Raw genomic sequence first — 14115 nt, 5'->3', positions numbered from 1 at the left:
AATTATAAAATTTCAAATTTCAAAAATGGTTAAAATCAAGTAGGTCTATAAACATATGAAAATCTTGAAAATGGACGGTGTATATAATATGTTGTAAAATGCACTATTTATGAGACATAAAATATTTTTATTTTTCATGTTCATACATCTCGATGTTGAGATGATCAATCAAAGGGTTTTTCAACATTAAAACTACCTTTTCCGATGGATTTTTGAGGTGCATCTGTAGCTCTACATTATAAGGTTGCAACCTTATATAAAGTTTTTCTTATATATATATATATATATATATATATATATATATATATATATATACAGAGAGAGAGAGAGAGAGAGAGTGGATTTTGTCTGCCCACAGGCTGACTGCTACATTGTCAGCCAATGGTCTAGATTTGATATAGGCTGATCTGATGGTTACAATATCATTTCGCATTTGAATTTTCATTTTTTTTCTATGCATCCAAATCATTTGAAATTTTAGGCATTCGTTGTTCTCATCAATGCGCATCTAATAAAAATATATAAAAATAATAATTCGAAAAATATAAGTCGACCAAAATACCCCCGAAATGTTTCAGGGGTATTTTGGTCAATTTATATTTTGAGAATTATTTGTTTTATATTTTTATTAGATTCTTATATTTTGAAGAATAGACACTTCAAATTTACTTCAAATTTTAAGTAATTTTGATTTGTAGACAAAAATTGAAAATTCAAATACGAAAATGTGGTCATGACCGTCAGATCTGCCCAGATTCAATCTGAACCATTGGCTATCACTGTAGCTATCAGCCCGTGGACTGATAGGTTCTTTTCCTATATATATATAGAGAGAGAGAGGGAGAGGCCAAGAAAATTTAAAGTCATAAAAGTAGCATATGTTGTAAGGCATTATCCGCAACACTCACACACACTCTCTCTCTCTCCATCTCTTGGTCTCTAAGCTAATGACTAGCCGGCCACTATTATGTTTTGCATTCCACAAAGGATGCGGTTAGCATGTGGCCAAGCCTACATATTTACAAATACGGGCTTGGCAATGAATATATTTTTTAGATATAATATTATCCTAATTTTAGAGAATGCATAGTCTTTAATATGGAGACCATGAATATGAAAAAATAAATAAATTTTAAAAACTAAAAATAATAATTATATTAAGAAAACATTTGGACTGTTAGTTACAATTAATTTTAGATGTTACAATTAATTTTAGATGGCTCAAATGGATGCTTTACACCTCTAGACAGCATATTGTAAGAATGCGATCCGGCCCACATAAAACAAATGTTCTTCCACAAAATGGTACGTAACTTGTATCTTGATGACATTATAATGCTCAACCCGTATTAGAAGTGGGAACATGCGTAAAATATAAACTTTTGCAGTTTTTTTTTTGAGAGGTAATTCAACGGGGAAGGCATATTTTTTCAAATAGATTAGAAGTTCGTTTTTTGAAGTTTTTGAAAGTTATTACTGATGAAAATGAAAACCACAATGTGGTGATTAAAGTATGGGGTGCTGCTACCACGACCCAAGCTACTTTTTCATAAAATCAAAAAGTGTACAAAGTTATCCTGCATATCTCCAATACTCCGCTCAACTTAAAAGTTGCTTAGATGTTAGAGGGATGAGATGAAAAGAGCTAAAAATTGTTAGAGAAGTCAAACTATTTTGTAAAATCATTAAAGGGAGGGCTTTCTATATGAGCCCACCCACGTATATATGGTATATGTAATCCTTGGTCTCACTCATCAGATTCGAGTAGATAGCGGAGATGGCTTGAGTCATAGTGTCGCAAACTTGCACTTAATTATCAGATGTTGATCAAACGGCTCATAGTGTTTTATTTTTTATTTATTTTTATATATAATTTTGAAGCAAAATTCGAAGAATCTGACAAGGGCGCACATGATAAAAAATATCAAAAATTATTTTCGGAAATAAAAATTTACCAAAATACCCCTAAAAATTTCAGGGACATTTGGTCATTTAGTTTTGCACGAAGTTTTTGCTTTTTTTTTTCTAGGTTTGCCAAAATTTATTGGTAGGACACCCAAAATTTTCATCCAAAAATATTTTGTAGAAAAAAATAAAAAATAAAACAGTGTTTGATGTGACATTGTGGTATACCTAATAGTAGCCATTTGATCCAGATCGAACGGCTAAAAAGTGGTGTCACATATAATTTATATGTTGTTGGGATCACATAAAAACATTTCTGATCATTAAAAAGGCTCAATGATCTTATTTATCAATGTAGAGTTTATCTTTTAAAATTATTTGATAAAAGAAAAAATTTCATATAAGGTTGCAACTTTATACTATAGAAATAAGGTGCATCTCAAAACTTTAGTAGAAAATAATGTTCCGAAGGTGGCAAACATTTCAACTGATCATGTCAACCTCAAGAAGTATGGTATAAATAGAACATAAAAAGATTAAGTCCTAAAACTAGTTCATCCTGTAATAAGTTATCTGAACCATCTATTTTCAAGAAAAAAAATTAAATATGTGCCTTACTTTGATAAAATGAACATCTCAAAAAAGTGCAAATGTTTGTAAAATTACCCGTATTTCAACATTGGAAATTCTGAAAATAAAGAGAATTTTGATAATTTGACCCACTTGGCTCGAAGTATGCAAAAAATATATCCTAGTTCTTTTTTTTCTTTTTTTTTTCATAGAAAAAAAATCCTAGTTGAATAAAATGGATGAATGCCCAAAAAACGCATAGTTCCTATTATCAACCAGGGATATTTCATTATTCAGTAGTTCTATGTTTGTAAAGCGAACTTGTAGATGTATTTTGTAGTGTGGCTCTATTTAATTAAAGAAAATGTATACAATGAAACTATTAACTTTTAATACAAGTCATAATCACATCAGCTGTTCTATTCGAAATCGGGTAGTTGAGGATGTGTTATTGTTTTGGCACAAAATCCAAAACAAAATTTTTTGAATATTATGATATATTTTTATCTATTGGATTTCACATTGAGTGGCTAAAAGTATGTAGATAGAAAATTTCAATTTTTAATTAATGATCGAGTGGATTTAGTATCTTAACCGAAAACTTTTTTTTCTTAAATATGATATGGATATGAAAATAGTATCTAATGGGAAGTTGAATTTTTAGCCATGATAGACTTAAGAAAAGTTTCCATAGGCCACTAGGCATACGAAATTTATATATACCACTCTCCCTAACCTTCAGATCTTGGTGAATGGCTAAAAAACCTTCCACCATAATGTTAGAAATTAACCTTGACCTTTGATTTTGACCTGATAGCTCACGATTTTCTATTTTTAACTTTTCATGTAAATCCGATGAATATGAAATTTGGTATATATGATAAGGCGCACCGAAAAAAGTAATAAAAAAAAGTATTTTTCATAACTAAAGTGATCAAACTGTCCTAAAAAGTTTAGGAATATTTTCATAGGTGCGAGCCTATCAAGAAGATTGGAAGCCCAAAATTTGGTGTCAATATAGTTTACAGAAAAAATAAAAATACAGCAGTGTTTAAGCATGATATTGATCATCTCAGCCGTCCATCGGAGGATGTGGAGAACTCTTTTCATATACACTACATGGAAAGCTTGCTGAAAAAATTTAGGAGAAAGATTGAACAAATAGATTACATGCTTCCAAGGGAGCAAACTATTCATATACTCCCTCAGGCAAAACAAAATCTAGGAGTATTTTAGGACCCCAAATTTCCGGGATGTAACACTTTCATCCCATATACTATATACATCAAAAAATAATTCAAAATTGCATTCTCTAAGTAAATCTACAAATGAAAGGTGAGATCCAAGTATTAGAAAACACAGAATTTAAATTCTCTTCGCTTGGGTGAGATCTAAGTATTAAAAAATTAGGATTCTGCCAATGGGAGACAAGTGTACAGTGTACTCCCGAGGGGGCATAGTTTACATGTCAAAGTTTCAATGTGTTTGAACTTAAATCTCACAACCTAATTATTAGCCTTTAGTAAGGAAGTCAATGAAACATATATATATTCATAACTTAAGATTGAAATGTAATGTACCTAGGCGATGCGATCCATAATCGAGCTTATTTATTTAGATAAGATAAATTGGATTAGGTGAAAATTTGGAATAGCTGATGTCTGTACATTATTAAATTTGAGGTCAATGGTCATGGAAATTACTTGGAGAGCAAGTATGGGTTCATAAATTTGTTCAATCCAACATAATAAATATGACATAGAATATAAGTTTAATCAATGAATTGCTCCAAAGACAATATTTGATTAAACAAGAAAGGTCAGCAACCACGTTTAGTAATCCACTCAATATTTTTTTATTTTTTTATTTTTCTTTTGTTATATGTCCTAGCACATGATGTCAATACTAGCTTCTTCTTTTCTTTTTTTTTGCTTTGGGTAATTCAGTGGGCAAGACAGATCTCTACATGTTATTTCAAGAAGATTAGAAGTTAGCTTTTTTAAAGTATTAAGAAGGTGGTGCTAGTAGTAAGAATGAAAACCACAATGTGATGACTATATGGAGTGCTATCACTACGATCCTAACCCTTTTCCAAAATATTAGCTTATGAATTTAAGTAATTTTTTTTTTTCTTTTTAAGATCAAAAGTTTAATTTTAGTTTCTTTTATTATTACTGTCAAAGTAGTGTACAGGTGTTGAAATGTGTGCAGCTGGGATCTTGAGCGGATCCCAACTTTAAGAGGGCACCATGTTCTGACTGGAGCCTACTGTAATCTTACTCTCTCCGTCAAAAGACTAATTTGGGAAAATGGTTTTTTGGGAACCATGTATAAATCAGTAGGATTTGAATTTTTGAGCTTTCTGATACATAAATCTCATCGTTCAAAAAATGGACGGTTTCTATTCAATCTTAAGTTCTTTTTTTTCATTCGATAGAGAATGTATATATTTTTTGGTTGGGACGCATATGGGTTAAGAGGTTAAGTACTCTTAGATTGGGTTTTGTTGATGGAGTAAATCAACAATTTACTTCCACCGAAGCATGAGATCTTTTGGCCTTTTTCCATTTTTCTAGTTCCCTAGTTTTATTTCTTGATGAAGTACGTATAGAGCTCAGGCTCTAAACAATTAAATTAGAGCCTTCAAATAATGTCGAGAAATATGGTTTTAAATACTGCAAATCATTATGATGGTCCTAAATTATATTTTCATCTTTAATTATAAGATTTAAAGCTTCAAAAATAGTGTAGATCGAGCAGATCTATGAAAACTTGAAAATCTTGAAAATTGACGGTCCAAAAATATGTTACAAGATGCACTATTTCCAAACTTAAAATCTATTTTTTTTCTCATGTCCATGCATCTTGATGTCAAGATAACCAATTTGAGGATATTTAGGCATCAAAACAACCTTTCCTAATTAAATTTTTGATATGGGCTTTAATTTGATTATTTAGAGCCTCGGCTCTATATAAACTCTTTCTTTTATTTTTATTGAGGGGTACGATTTGTATGGAGCCTAGGCTCTAAACAATCAAATTAGAGCCTACCTTCAAATAGCATCGAGAAATGTGGTTTTAATATTGGAAAACTTTATGATAGCCTTAAAATATATTTTCATATTTATTTATAAAGTTTAAAGCTTTAAAAATAGTATAGAAGATCTATGAAAAGTTGAAAATCTTGAAAATTGACTGTCCAAAAATATATTATAAAATACATTATTTTCAAAACTTGAAATCCATTTTTTTCTCATGTCCATGCATATCGATTTCGAGATGATCAATTTGAAGATATTTGGGCATCAAAACAACCTCTTCTAATAAAATTTTTGATGTAGGTTCAAATTTGATTGTTTAGAGCCTCGGCTCTATATAAATTTTTCCCTTTATTGAGGGAGCCCATTTGCGAGTCATCTCTCATAAATATTATTATTATTATTATTATTATTATTATTATTATTATTATTATTATTATTATTATTATTATTATTATTATTATTATTATTATTATTCAATGATTTGGCAGGTACTGTTGTGGAGTTGAAAAGTCAGGCAAAAACTCAACAACCCCAAGGAACATTCATAGTCCAAGGCAACTTTTGTTATTGATTAACACCACCTAAAAACTATAAAACGGTACATGACTCTCACGCGTCGGCAAGGAAAACACAACAATGGCAAGTGACGATGACCAAAAAGTGAGAGTGTTAGGAGTATGGAACAGCCCCTTTAGTGCTATGGTGAAGCTTGCCCTAAAACTGAAGGGAGTGCAATACGAATATATAGAAGAAGACCTTCAAAACAAGGGCCCCCTTCTTCTAGAGTCCAACCCTGTCCACAAGAAAATTCCGGTGCTCATACATGGCCGTAAACCGGTAGCTGAATCAGTGGTGATTTTGGAGTACATAAATGAAACATGGCCGGAGAACCCCTTGTTGCCAAACGATCCCTATGAAAGGGCCCAAGCTCGATTTTGGGCCAAGTTCATCGAAGAGAAGGTAAAGTGCTTTACTTTCTTGTAGAATTCAGATTATAGCGTAGTCAAAATGTTATTATGCTATTGTAGGAGTGTAAATTCCATTCACCCACTCGGGTAAATCTCTATCAAGAACTATTTTTCGGACTCCATATTCTTTATATTAAAGAGATACCATCCAAATTTCGAATGGTCATGTCTAAGTTTGTATAAACTAAAAATACAAGTTTTTTTTTTTTTTTGTCGCAAATTGAAAAAGTCTTTATATAGCCTAATGCAAAAAAGCAGCAAAGTACAGCAAAGTACAGTGTTTCTTTTCTTTCCTTTTTTTTTTTTTTTTTTTTTTTCTGAGAGTAATAAGTGAGGAAGCCAAACCCCTATCCATTTTTTCAGATAGATTAGGGAGCTTTTTTTTTCTTTTTTAGTGGGTGGTATCAGTAGGATTCCCATTTTTAATATATATATATATATATATATATATATATATATATATATATATATATATATGGAAAATGTTGAGATTAGCCCACTAGCTCATATGAATATATGAGCTCAAAAATTGGGCCGATTTGACGGTCACGACTTTTTTTCGTGTTTAAATTTTAATTGTTTTTATACAAATCCAAATAACTTGAAATTTAAGCGTCCATGCTTCTCATCAAGATGCACTTAATAAAATATTTAAAAAATAATTCACAATAAATAAATTGATTAAAATGCCCTTGAAATTTTTCAGGGGTATTTTGATCAATTTATTTCTTGTAAATTATTTTTTTGTTGTTTTTATTAGGTTATCCTATTTTTTAACAACACATGCCTAAAATTTAAATTGTTTAGATTTGTAGAAAAAACATTAAAATTTAAATACGAAATGAGGTCGTGACCGTCAGATCGGCCCAGATTCAATTTGGGCCATTGGACTAACTTATATATTCATATGAGCTAGTGGGCTAATATCAGCATTTTCTATATATATATATATATATATATATATATATATATATATATATATATATATATATATATATATATATATATATATATATATATATATATATATATATATATATGTTTTCTTTTCTAGACTCTTAACACGCGAAAGATAGTCATCTCGACCATTGGAAAGAAAAATTTGTTGCTGGTTTACCATATTTATTTGCCTAAAAAGTCCGAACCAGATTAAAAAATAAACATGGTGGAAATATACAATATTCTGCTTATACTTTAAAAGAATTATCAGCAGAAATATGTACAAAAGGATTAGCCCTTTGTACAGATATGAAATTAAAGAAACAATTAGATAAACAAAACATGAAATGTAAAAAAGAATTAGGTGATTTTTATCAACAATTTGGTTATAGTATCGAACAAAGCAAAGACAATCTCATAAACATAAAAAATATAAACCAGATAAGAAGGAAAGAAAATTGTACAAAAGAAATAAAAAAGAAAAATATATCAAAAAATTCTTACCAAAAAATCAATATAAAAAGTGAAAGAAAAAGATACCCATCTGCTATAAATGTGGCAAAGTAGGCCACTATAAAAATACATGCAAAGTTAAAAAAAAACTAGATGCAATCATATTAGATGAAAACATAAGAAATCAAATATATGATATCATCCAATTAGATCATATAGAATTTACTTCAAGTTCAGATTCAGATAGTAGAGATATTTCTCTCATAGGGCAAATAGAAGATGAAAATATTATAATTTCAAGCTCTTCTGATATGAAATATTCTTGTAATATGATATCTTGTAATATGTTATCAAAAGAATACTCATTAATTTTAGATCTCATAGACAGGATAAATAACCCTGATAAAAAAAGAGAAATCCTAACTCAGTTTATTAACCTTACAAAAAATAAACCTAAAACTACTTCTTTAATAAAACCCCCGGATGAATATAATTTTTCTGATATAATGAAAAGAATAAGTCAAAAAGAAAACATACAAAAAGAACCTACTATAGTTGAACTAAAACAAGAAGTCAATGAGGTAAAAATAGAAATAAATCATCTCAAAAATAGAATTAAAATATTGGAATTACAGAATGAGGTTAATGGAGAAATAACTGATTCAGATGAAATTGAATTTACCCAATTAGTAGAAACACCTGAGTCATCAGGAACAAAAATAGAAGAAATAGACAATAATACATCTGTGAATATACTAAACAAAATAATAACTCAAAAATGGTTTGTAATAGTTAAAATTATTATCAATCAAGAATACGAGTTTCATTCAATAGCTCTCATAGATTCAGGAGCTGATTTAAACTGTATTAATGAACGATTAGTACCAACAAAATATTTTGATAAAACTACTCAAATATTAAATACAGCTGATGGTAGTAGATTATTTATTAAATATAAATTATCCAATGCTGTAGTATGTAATAAATAACATTGTTTTCCTACACCTTTTATTATGGTAAAAGGACTGAGTCAATCAGTAATACTAGGAGTTCCATTTCTTACTTTACTATATCCAATACTAATCACTCATACAGGAATAGAAACCATAATAGCTAGAAATAAAATCATATTTGAATGTATAGATAAACCCAAACTTAAAGAAATTAATAATGCCAAAACAATTATCCGAAATAAAGAAGCATTTTTGCACTAATTAAAAGAAGAAATTCTTTATAAAAATACTGAAAAAGCATTACAGAAAGAAGAAATACAAAACCAAATTAAACAAATTAAATAAAAAATTGAACAAGAAATATGTAGTGAAATACCAACTGCTTTTTGGATCAGGAAAAAACATATCGTAGGATTGCCATATGAACCTGAATTTGAAGAATCAAAAATACCAACTAAGGCAAGACCTGTCCAGATGAATTCTACTTTATTAGAAACTTGTCAAAATGAAATAAAAGAATTATTAGCTAAAAATTTAATGAGACCAAGTACATCTCCTTAGAGCTGTACTGTATTTTATGTCAATAAAAATGCTGAAAAAGAAAGATGTGTGCCAAGATTAGTTATAAATTATAAACCATTAAATAAAGTTCTCCAATGGATACGATATCCAATCCCAAATAAAACAGACCTATTAGATAGATTAGCCAAAGCCACAATCTTTTCTAAATTTGATTTAAAATCAGGCTATTACAAAACTGCATTTAATGTTCCATTCGGACAATACGAGTGGAATGTAATGCCATTTGAACTAAAAAATGCTCCATCAGGATTTCAAAAAATTATGAATGAAGTATTCAATCCATATTACAAATTCATGATTGTCTATATTGATGATGTTTTAGTATTCTAAGAAAATGTAGATCAACATTTCAAACATATTAATGTTTTTACCAATACAGTAAAACATGCAGGATTTGTAGTCTCTGCTAACAAGATTAATCTATGTCAAAAGAGAATCAGATTTTTAAGACATCATATTCATCATGGAACAATTATCCCAATTGAAAGATCTACTCGATTTGCTGACAAATTTCCAGATATTATATTAGATTATATATATATATATATATATATATATTGTTAATGGGTGACGTGAGCAGGATTGAAAACCACAATGTGGTAACTAGGCAAGGGGTGCTACGAGCATTACCCAGCCCCTTTCCTAAGTGCAGTGTGTTTCCCTAATAGTTTAGGTGCTCTTGGGCCTACTTTCCCCTTAAAGATGCGAAAGAAAGGCATAATAATTTGTCGTGCTTTACCTCATGTACAGTGTGGACGGGCAATCTGGACGGCTTACGGTACACAGGGGGAGGAAAAAGAGAAGGCCATCAAAGATGCAGAAGAGGGCCTCAAAATCTTAGAAGAAGGACTCAAAGGGAAGTTCTTTAATGGCGAAACAATTGGATTTTTGGACATCGTTGCATGTGGAATTGCCTTTTGGCTGCCTGTGTTAGAGGAAGCAGCTGATATCAAGTTTTTTGACCCTGAAAAATTGCCTCGCCTTCGTTGTTGGACTGAAGAATATACAAAGGTTGAACTGGTGAAGGAGGCTTTTCCACCCCGTGATAAGCTTCTTCCTGCCTTCAAAGCTTACCGCGACCAAATGTTTGGCCCTAAGGATTCTTCTACTTAGGGATGTAATGTTTGGCCCTAAGCTTATGTTTGTCTAGCAATGTAAATTGTCTATTTTTTTTTTTTTAATATAACTACTTTAGAAGATTGGGTTTTATCTAGTTAAAGAGATTGGATGCTTCGTTTAACATGAAGGAAAGAAGTTAAAAAAACGTGAAGGCACAGGCATTACCATAGTTTTTGAAAGAAAGGCCAATGTGATCTTGTCGAGAGTATATATATATATATATATATATATTACCTTTTTTTTTTTTTTTTTGACAAATATCATATACAAGTAGCTTTATTATAATGATTTTTGCTTCCAAGAATATAAAACCTTACAAATCCAAGATCTTAAAGACGTTGATGCTATTAAGCTATTTTTTTTTAATCAAAGAAAATTACCACAAATCTTGTGCTTGATAATATAACAACTATACAATTAAATTTGTAAGAAACAAAAGAAGAATGCCGGAGATTACCTCAACCGGGTTTATTACATCCCACACCGAATCACCATCATCCGATGGCGAGGAATCGACAGTCTTCGTTCAATCTCAACCGGGAAAGCTATTTTCGGCCATGCTCTTCAATGGAAGACTTATGCTCACGTTAGATTCTTGGGATCAATCCCCCAAAATATTGAGGCAAAAAATTCTTGCTTCTTTATTTTTTTTGAGCCCTAAGTTTTTTAATAAAATTGGGATAGATGGTAATTTTTTTTCTCTAATTATGAAGAGAGAGGTGCCACCCCTATTTATTAGAGGTTGAAGAAGGGAGAGAATACAGGAGATGGGGCATGTCCCTTTTTGAGAAGATAAAGATGAGAGGGAGAGAGTGAATGACGAACGTGCCCCCCTTCTGATTAAAGATGCGGGAGAGAGAATGGGGGACGTGTCCCCCCCTTTTTGATAAAAAATGAGGAGAGGGAAATATGTGAGAGTAGTATGTGATAGAGAGGAGAGAGATATGAACCTATAATATTTGGTCTAGGGTTTTCATTGTTTGTCTCGATTGAATTTTATTGTCGATCAAGGGTAACTTATGGGATGAGAGATCTGAGTAATTCATTCCATAGATGGGTCATCAACATTACCAAATGTGCTGAACCATTATCCCCTTTTCTTTTGACCATTATCCCATCAAATAAAAATTAATCAAGAAAATATTGTGCTCTATCCAAAATATATATTCATAAGCCTCATAGGCCTATTAAAAGATTTACTCAAACCTCTTAAAGCTAAAACACTTTATCAACTCAAACCAATTTGAGATAAAATATATCAACAAATCCCGAGGTGCCACCCATGGGATAAGCCTTCCCTCAAAAGGTCGCGTGCCACCCAAGATACGGACTTATGGGCCATTCTCAAATATAGTAGGCCCACATGCACAATGGGCCTCCATAAAATTTAATATGTATTAAAAATAATAAAATAAATTTTAGAATATTATTTGAATATTTAAATAATTTAAAATCAATATCTTTAATTTATAAACCCAAATATTATAAATAAAATATCCAGGGGTTTATAAAAATTCAAATAAAAATTCTAAAATTATATCTACTATAAAATAAACATAATTAGATTAATTTGATGGGAAAATTATCCATATTATCGAGGAAGAAATCAATAATAGGGCACTCCACCTTCAACTGTGGACTACAGACCATGCTTGTTTTATCATGCCGACCCAGCGTTGCCCATGACCCACAGTCCAAGCAGGGGCTCATTAGCGGGTCAACAAAGTCTGGTCGATGAACTAAGGGGTCGCAATCTCAGTCTGTGGATTTCAGGTTCTCTCCTATAAACGAGTCAATGTCACCTAGACCTGATGTGACCACAGTTATATGGTGCATAAGGGTATCTCTCGCACATATATACGCTTCATCCTAAAAGGTGGCTTGCTTGCTTTCCTAAACAGTCTATCAATATGCATGCCATGTAATAGTACATGGATGACGCTTTGGCCCCTGTTTTCGTAGGCCATCATCACACACAAGGGTCACACAGTCCCTCGGATCACTCATCTGGACATATACTCCAACCTTATCAATAGATGTCCCATTAGAATTCTTCTCGGTTTATGCACTATGCCTAGGTAACATAGGTTTTTCTCAATCGACTGGTCTAGACCGTCAAGCACAGTCTGATATCTGTAAACATTGTTTGCATAGTATAGTCCATGAAGGACCACACTCCCACTGAGTTCATGATCCACTATATTAAATGTCTCTTGACAATCACTCATAAGGCCTTCAAAGGCTACATAAACCCATCTCTTACCTAGTCTTTGAAGGCTTTACATTCTCACATTCTCTCATCTCCATCTGCTTCTCCTAATCACTATCTCTCTCAATACGTGAATCATGGCTTTTGCCATCAATTCTTTCATAAAATGACTCATAGAGGCAATGCTTATTTCTCTTTGTTGCTCAGATCTCATCCCGAAAGTGGTGATAATTCATCTTTCATATCGCATAACGAATCATAGACCTGTTGTCACAAAAAATCATCATGTATCCTCATCGCATGGGCTTGTATCCTCATGGGCTCAGAGGAGTTCTTCAAACAAGCCACTTCTTTCTGTAGTCATACAACCATTGCCACACATTTGGGTTCCATGGATAAACAACACCATAGTCTGTTATTCAAGCTGGCCTGTCAAATAGTAGGTCCTCCCACCAGAATATTTAGTTTTATATGCTTTGAGTTATTATAGAATCGTGGCTCCCTTTTACACGTAAATTGCTACCTTGTTGTCGCAGAAATTCCTTACTGCCTCACAACGCACAGGTTGAAAATCAAGTTGATTAATAAATTTCTTAATTCATACGACCTCCTTGGCCACCAAATAGCATGCCGTGTATTCTAACTTCAGGATGGACAATGTCACCGCATCCTGTTTTTTTGATTTTCAAGAAGCTATACTCCCTCCAAGTATGAACACGTATCCAGATGTAGACTTCACATCATCTGGATCTTTGAGATAGCTTACATATGTATATCTGAATATCCAAGTAGCTAAAAAAAACGTGGGACTATAACAGCTCCCACACAATTATTACACATACAATATATACAATCTCAACATTCTTATGCATATATCATGAGGTAGCATAGCAAGTCTCATGCAATAAATAATTCAATGCCCATTGATTTCACAATATGCAAAACTTTTATAAATCACAAAGGTTCAACCACACTAGTCATCTTGGTAATAAATCCATACAAATCAAGTTATCTCAAAACCATATAGTGTGGTACCTGAGCTTTCTTAATTCATTGCTTTTACAATCATTTGGCAATGTTGGAAGATCACATAATTGATAAAGAATATATTGGTCTTCGATTTCGTATGTCACGATGTGTCCATCTCTTCGGCACGTGGTCTCTTCCTTATATCATATTGAGAAGAAAAATGTTTTCTTCATCCTATCATTTCAAATGTCACAAATTTAATTCTCCCACTGATCTTTAGCTTTTCTTTACTACCTCCAAGCATTTCTATGTATCCCTTCATTTCGAAGAAACCAAGAAGCTTTTATAGGTATTGTGTTTCTTCTTCTTTCTACTATTCCCATATTGAACATTCTTCATGTAGAGTA

General features: G+C 31.7%; 1 protein-coding gene across 1 annotated transcript; it reads left to right on the top strand.

Moving 5' to 3' along the window:
- The first annotated feature begins 6116 nt into the window (after positions 1 to 6116).
- On the top strand, positions 6117 to 10648 carry LOC18438995 (glutathione transferase GST 23). The gene is made up of 2 exons (XM_006849169.4): positions 6117 to 6476; positions 10162 to 10648. Exons 1-2 carry the CDS (start codon positions 6153 to 6155, stop codon positions 10522 to 10524), a joined length of 687 nt encoding a protein of 228 aa, XP_006849232.3. The 5' UTR covers positions 6117 to 6152; the 3' UTR covers positions 10525 to 10648.
- Positions 10649 to 14115: the final 3467 nt, after the last annotated feature.

This window comes from Amborella trichopoda, chromosome 9, assembly GCF_054954075.1.
Source record: "Amborella trichopoda isolate Santa Cruz 75 chromosome 9, AtrichopodaSantaCruz75HAP2 v2.0, whole genome shotgun sequence".
Classification (NCBI taxonomy): Eukaryota; Viridiplantae; Streptophyta; class Magnoliopsida; order Amborellales; family Amborellaceae; genus Amborella; species Amborella trichopoda.
This window is presented reverse-complemented; position numbering and strand designations above follow the sequence as displayed.

Coding starts and splice junctions, on each gene's coding strand:
- LOC18438995 (XM_006849169.4), top strand. CDS start 6,153: ATGGCAAGTGACGATGACCAAAAAGTGAGAGTGTTAGGAGTATGGAAC. Junction 6,477..10,161: donor CCAAGTTCATCGAAGAGAAG/GTAAAGTGCTTT, acceptor CCTCATGTACAG/TGTGGACGGGCAATCTGGAC.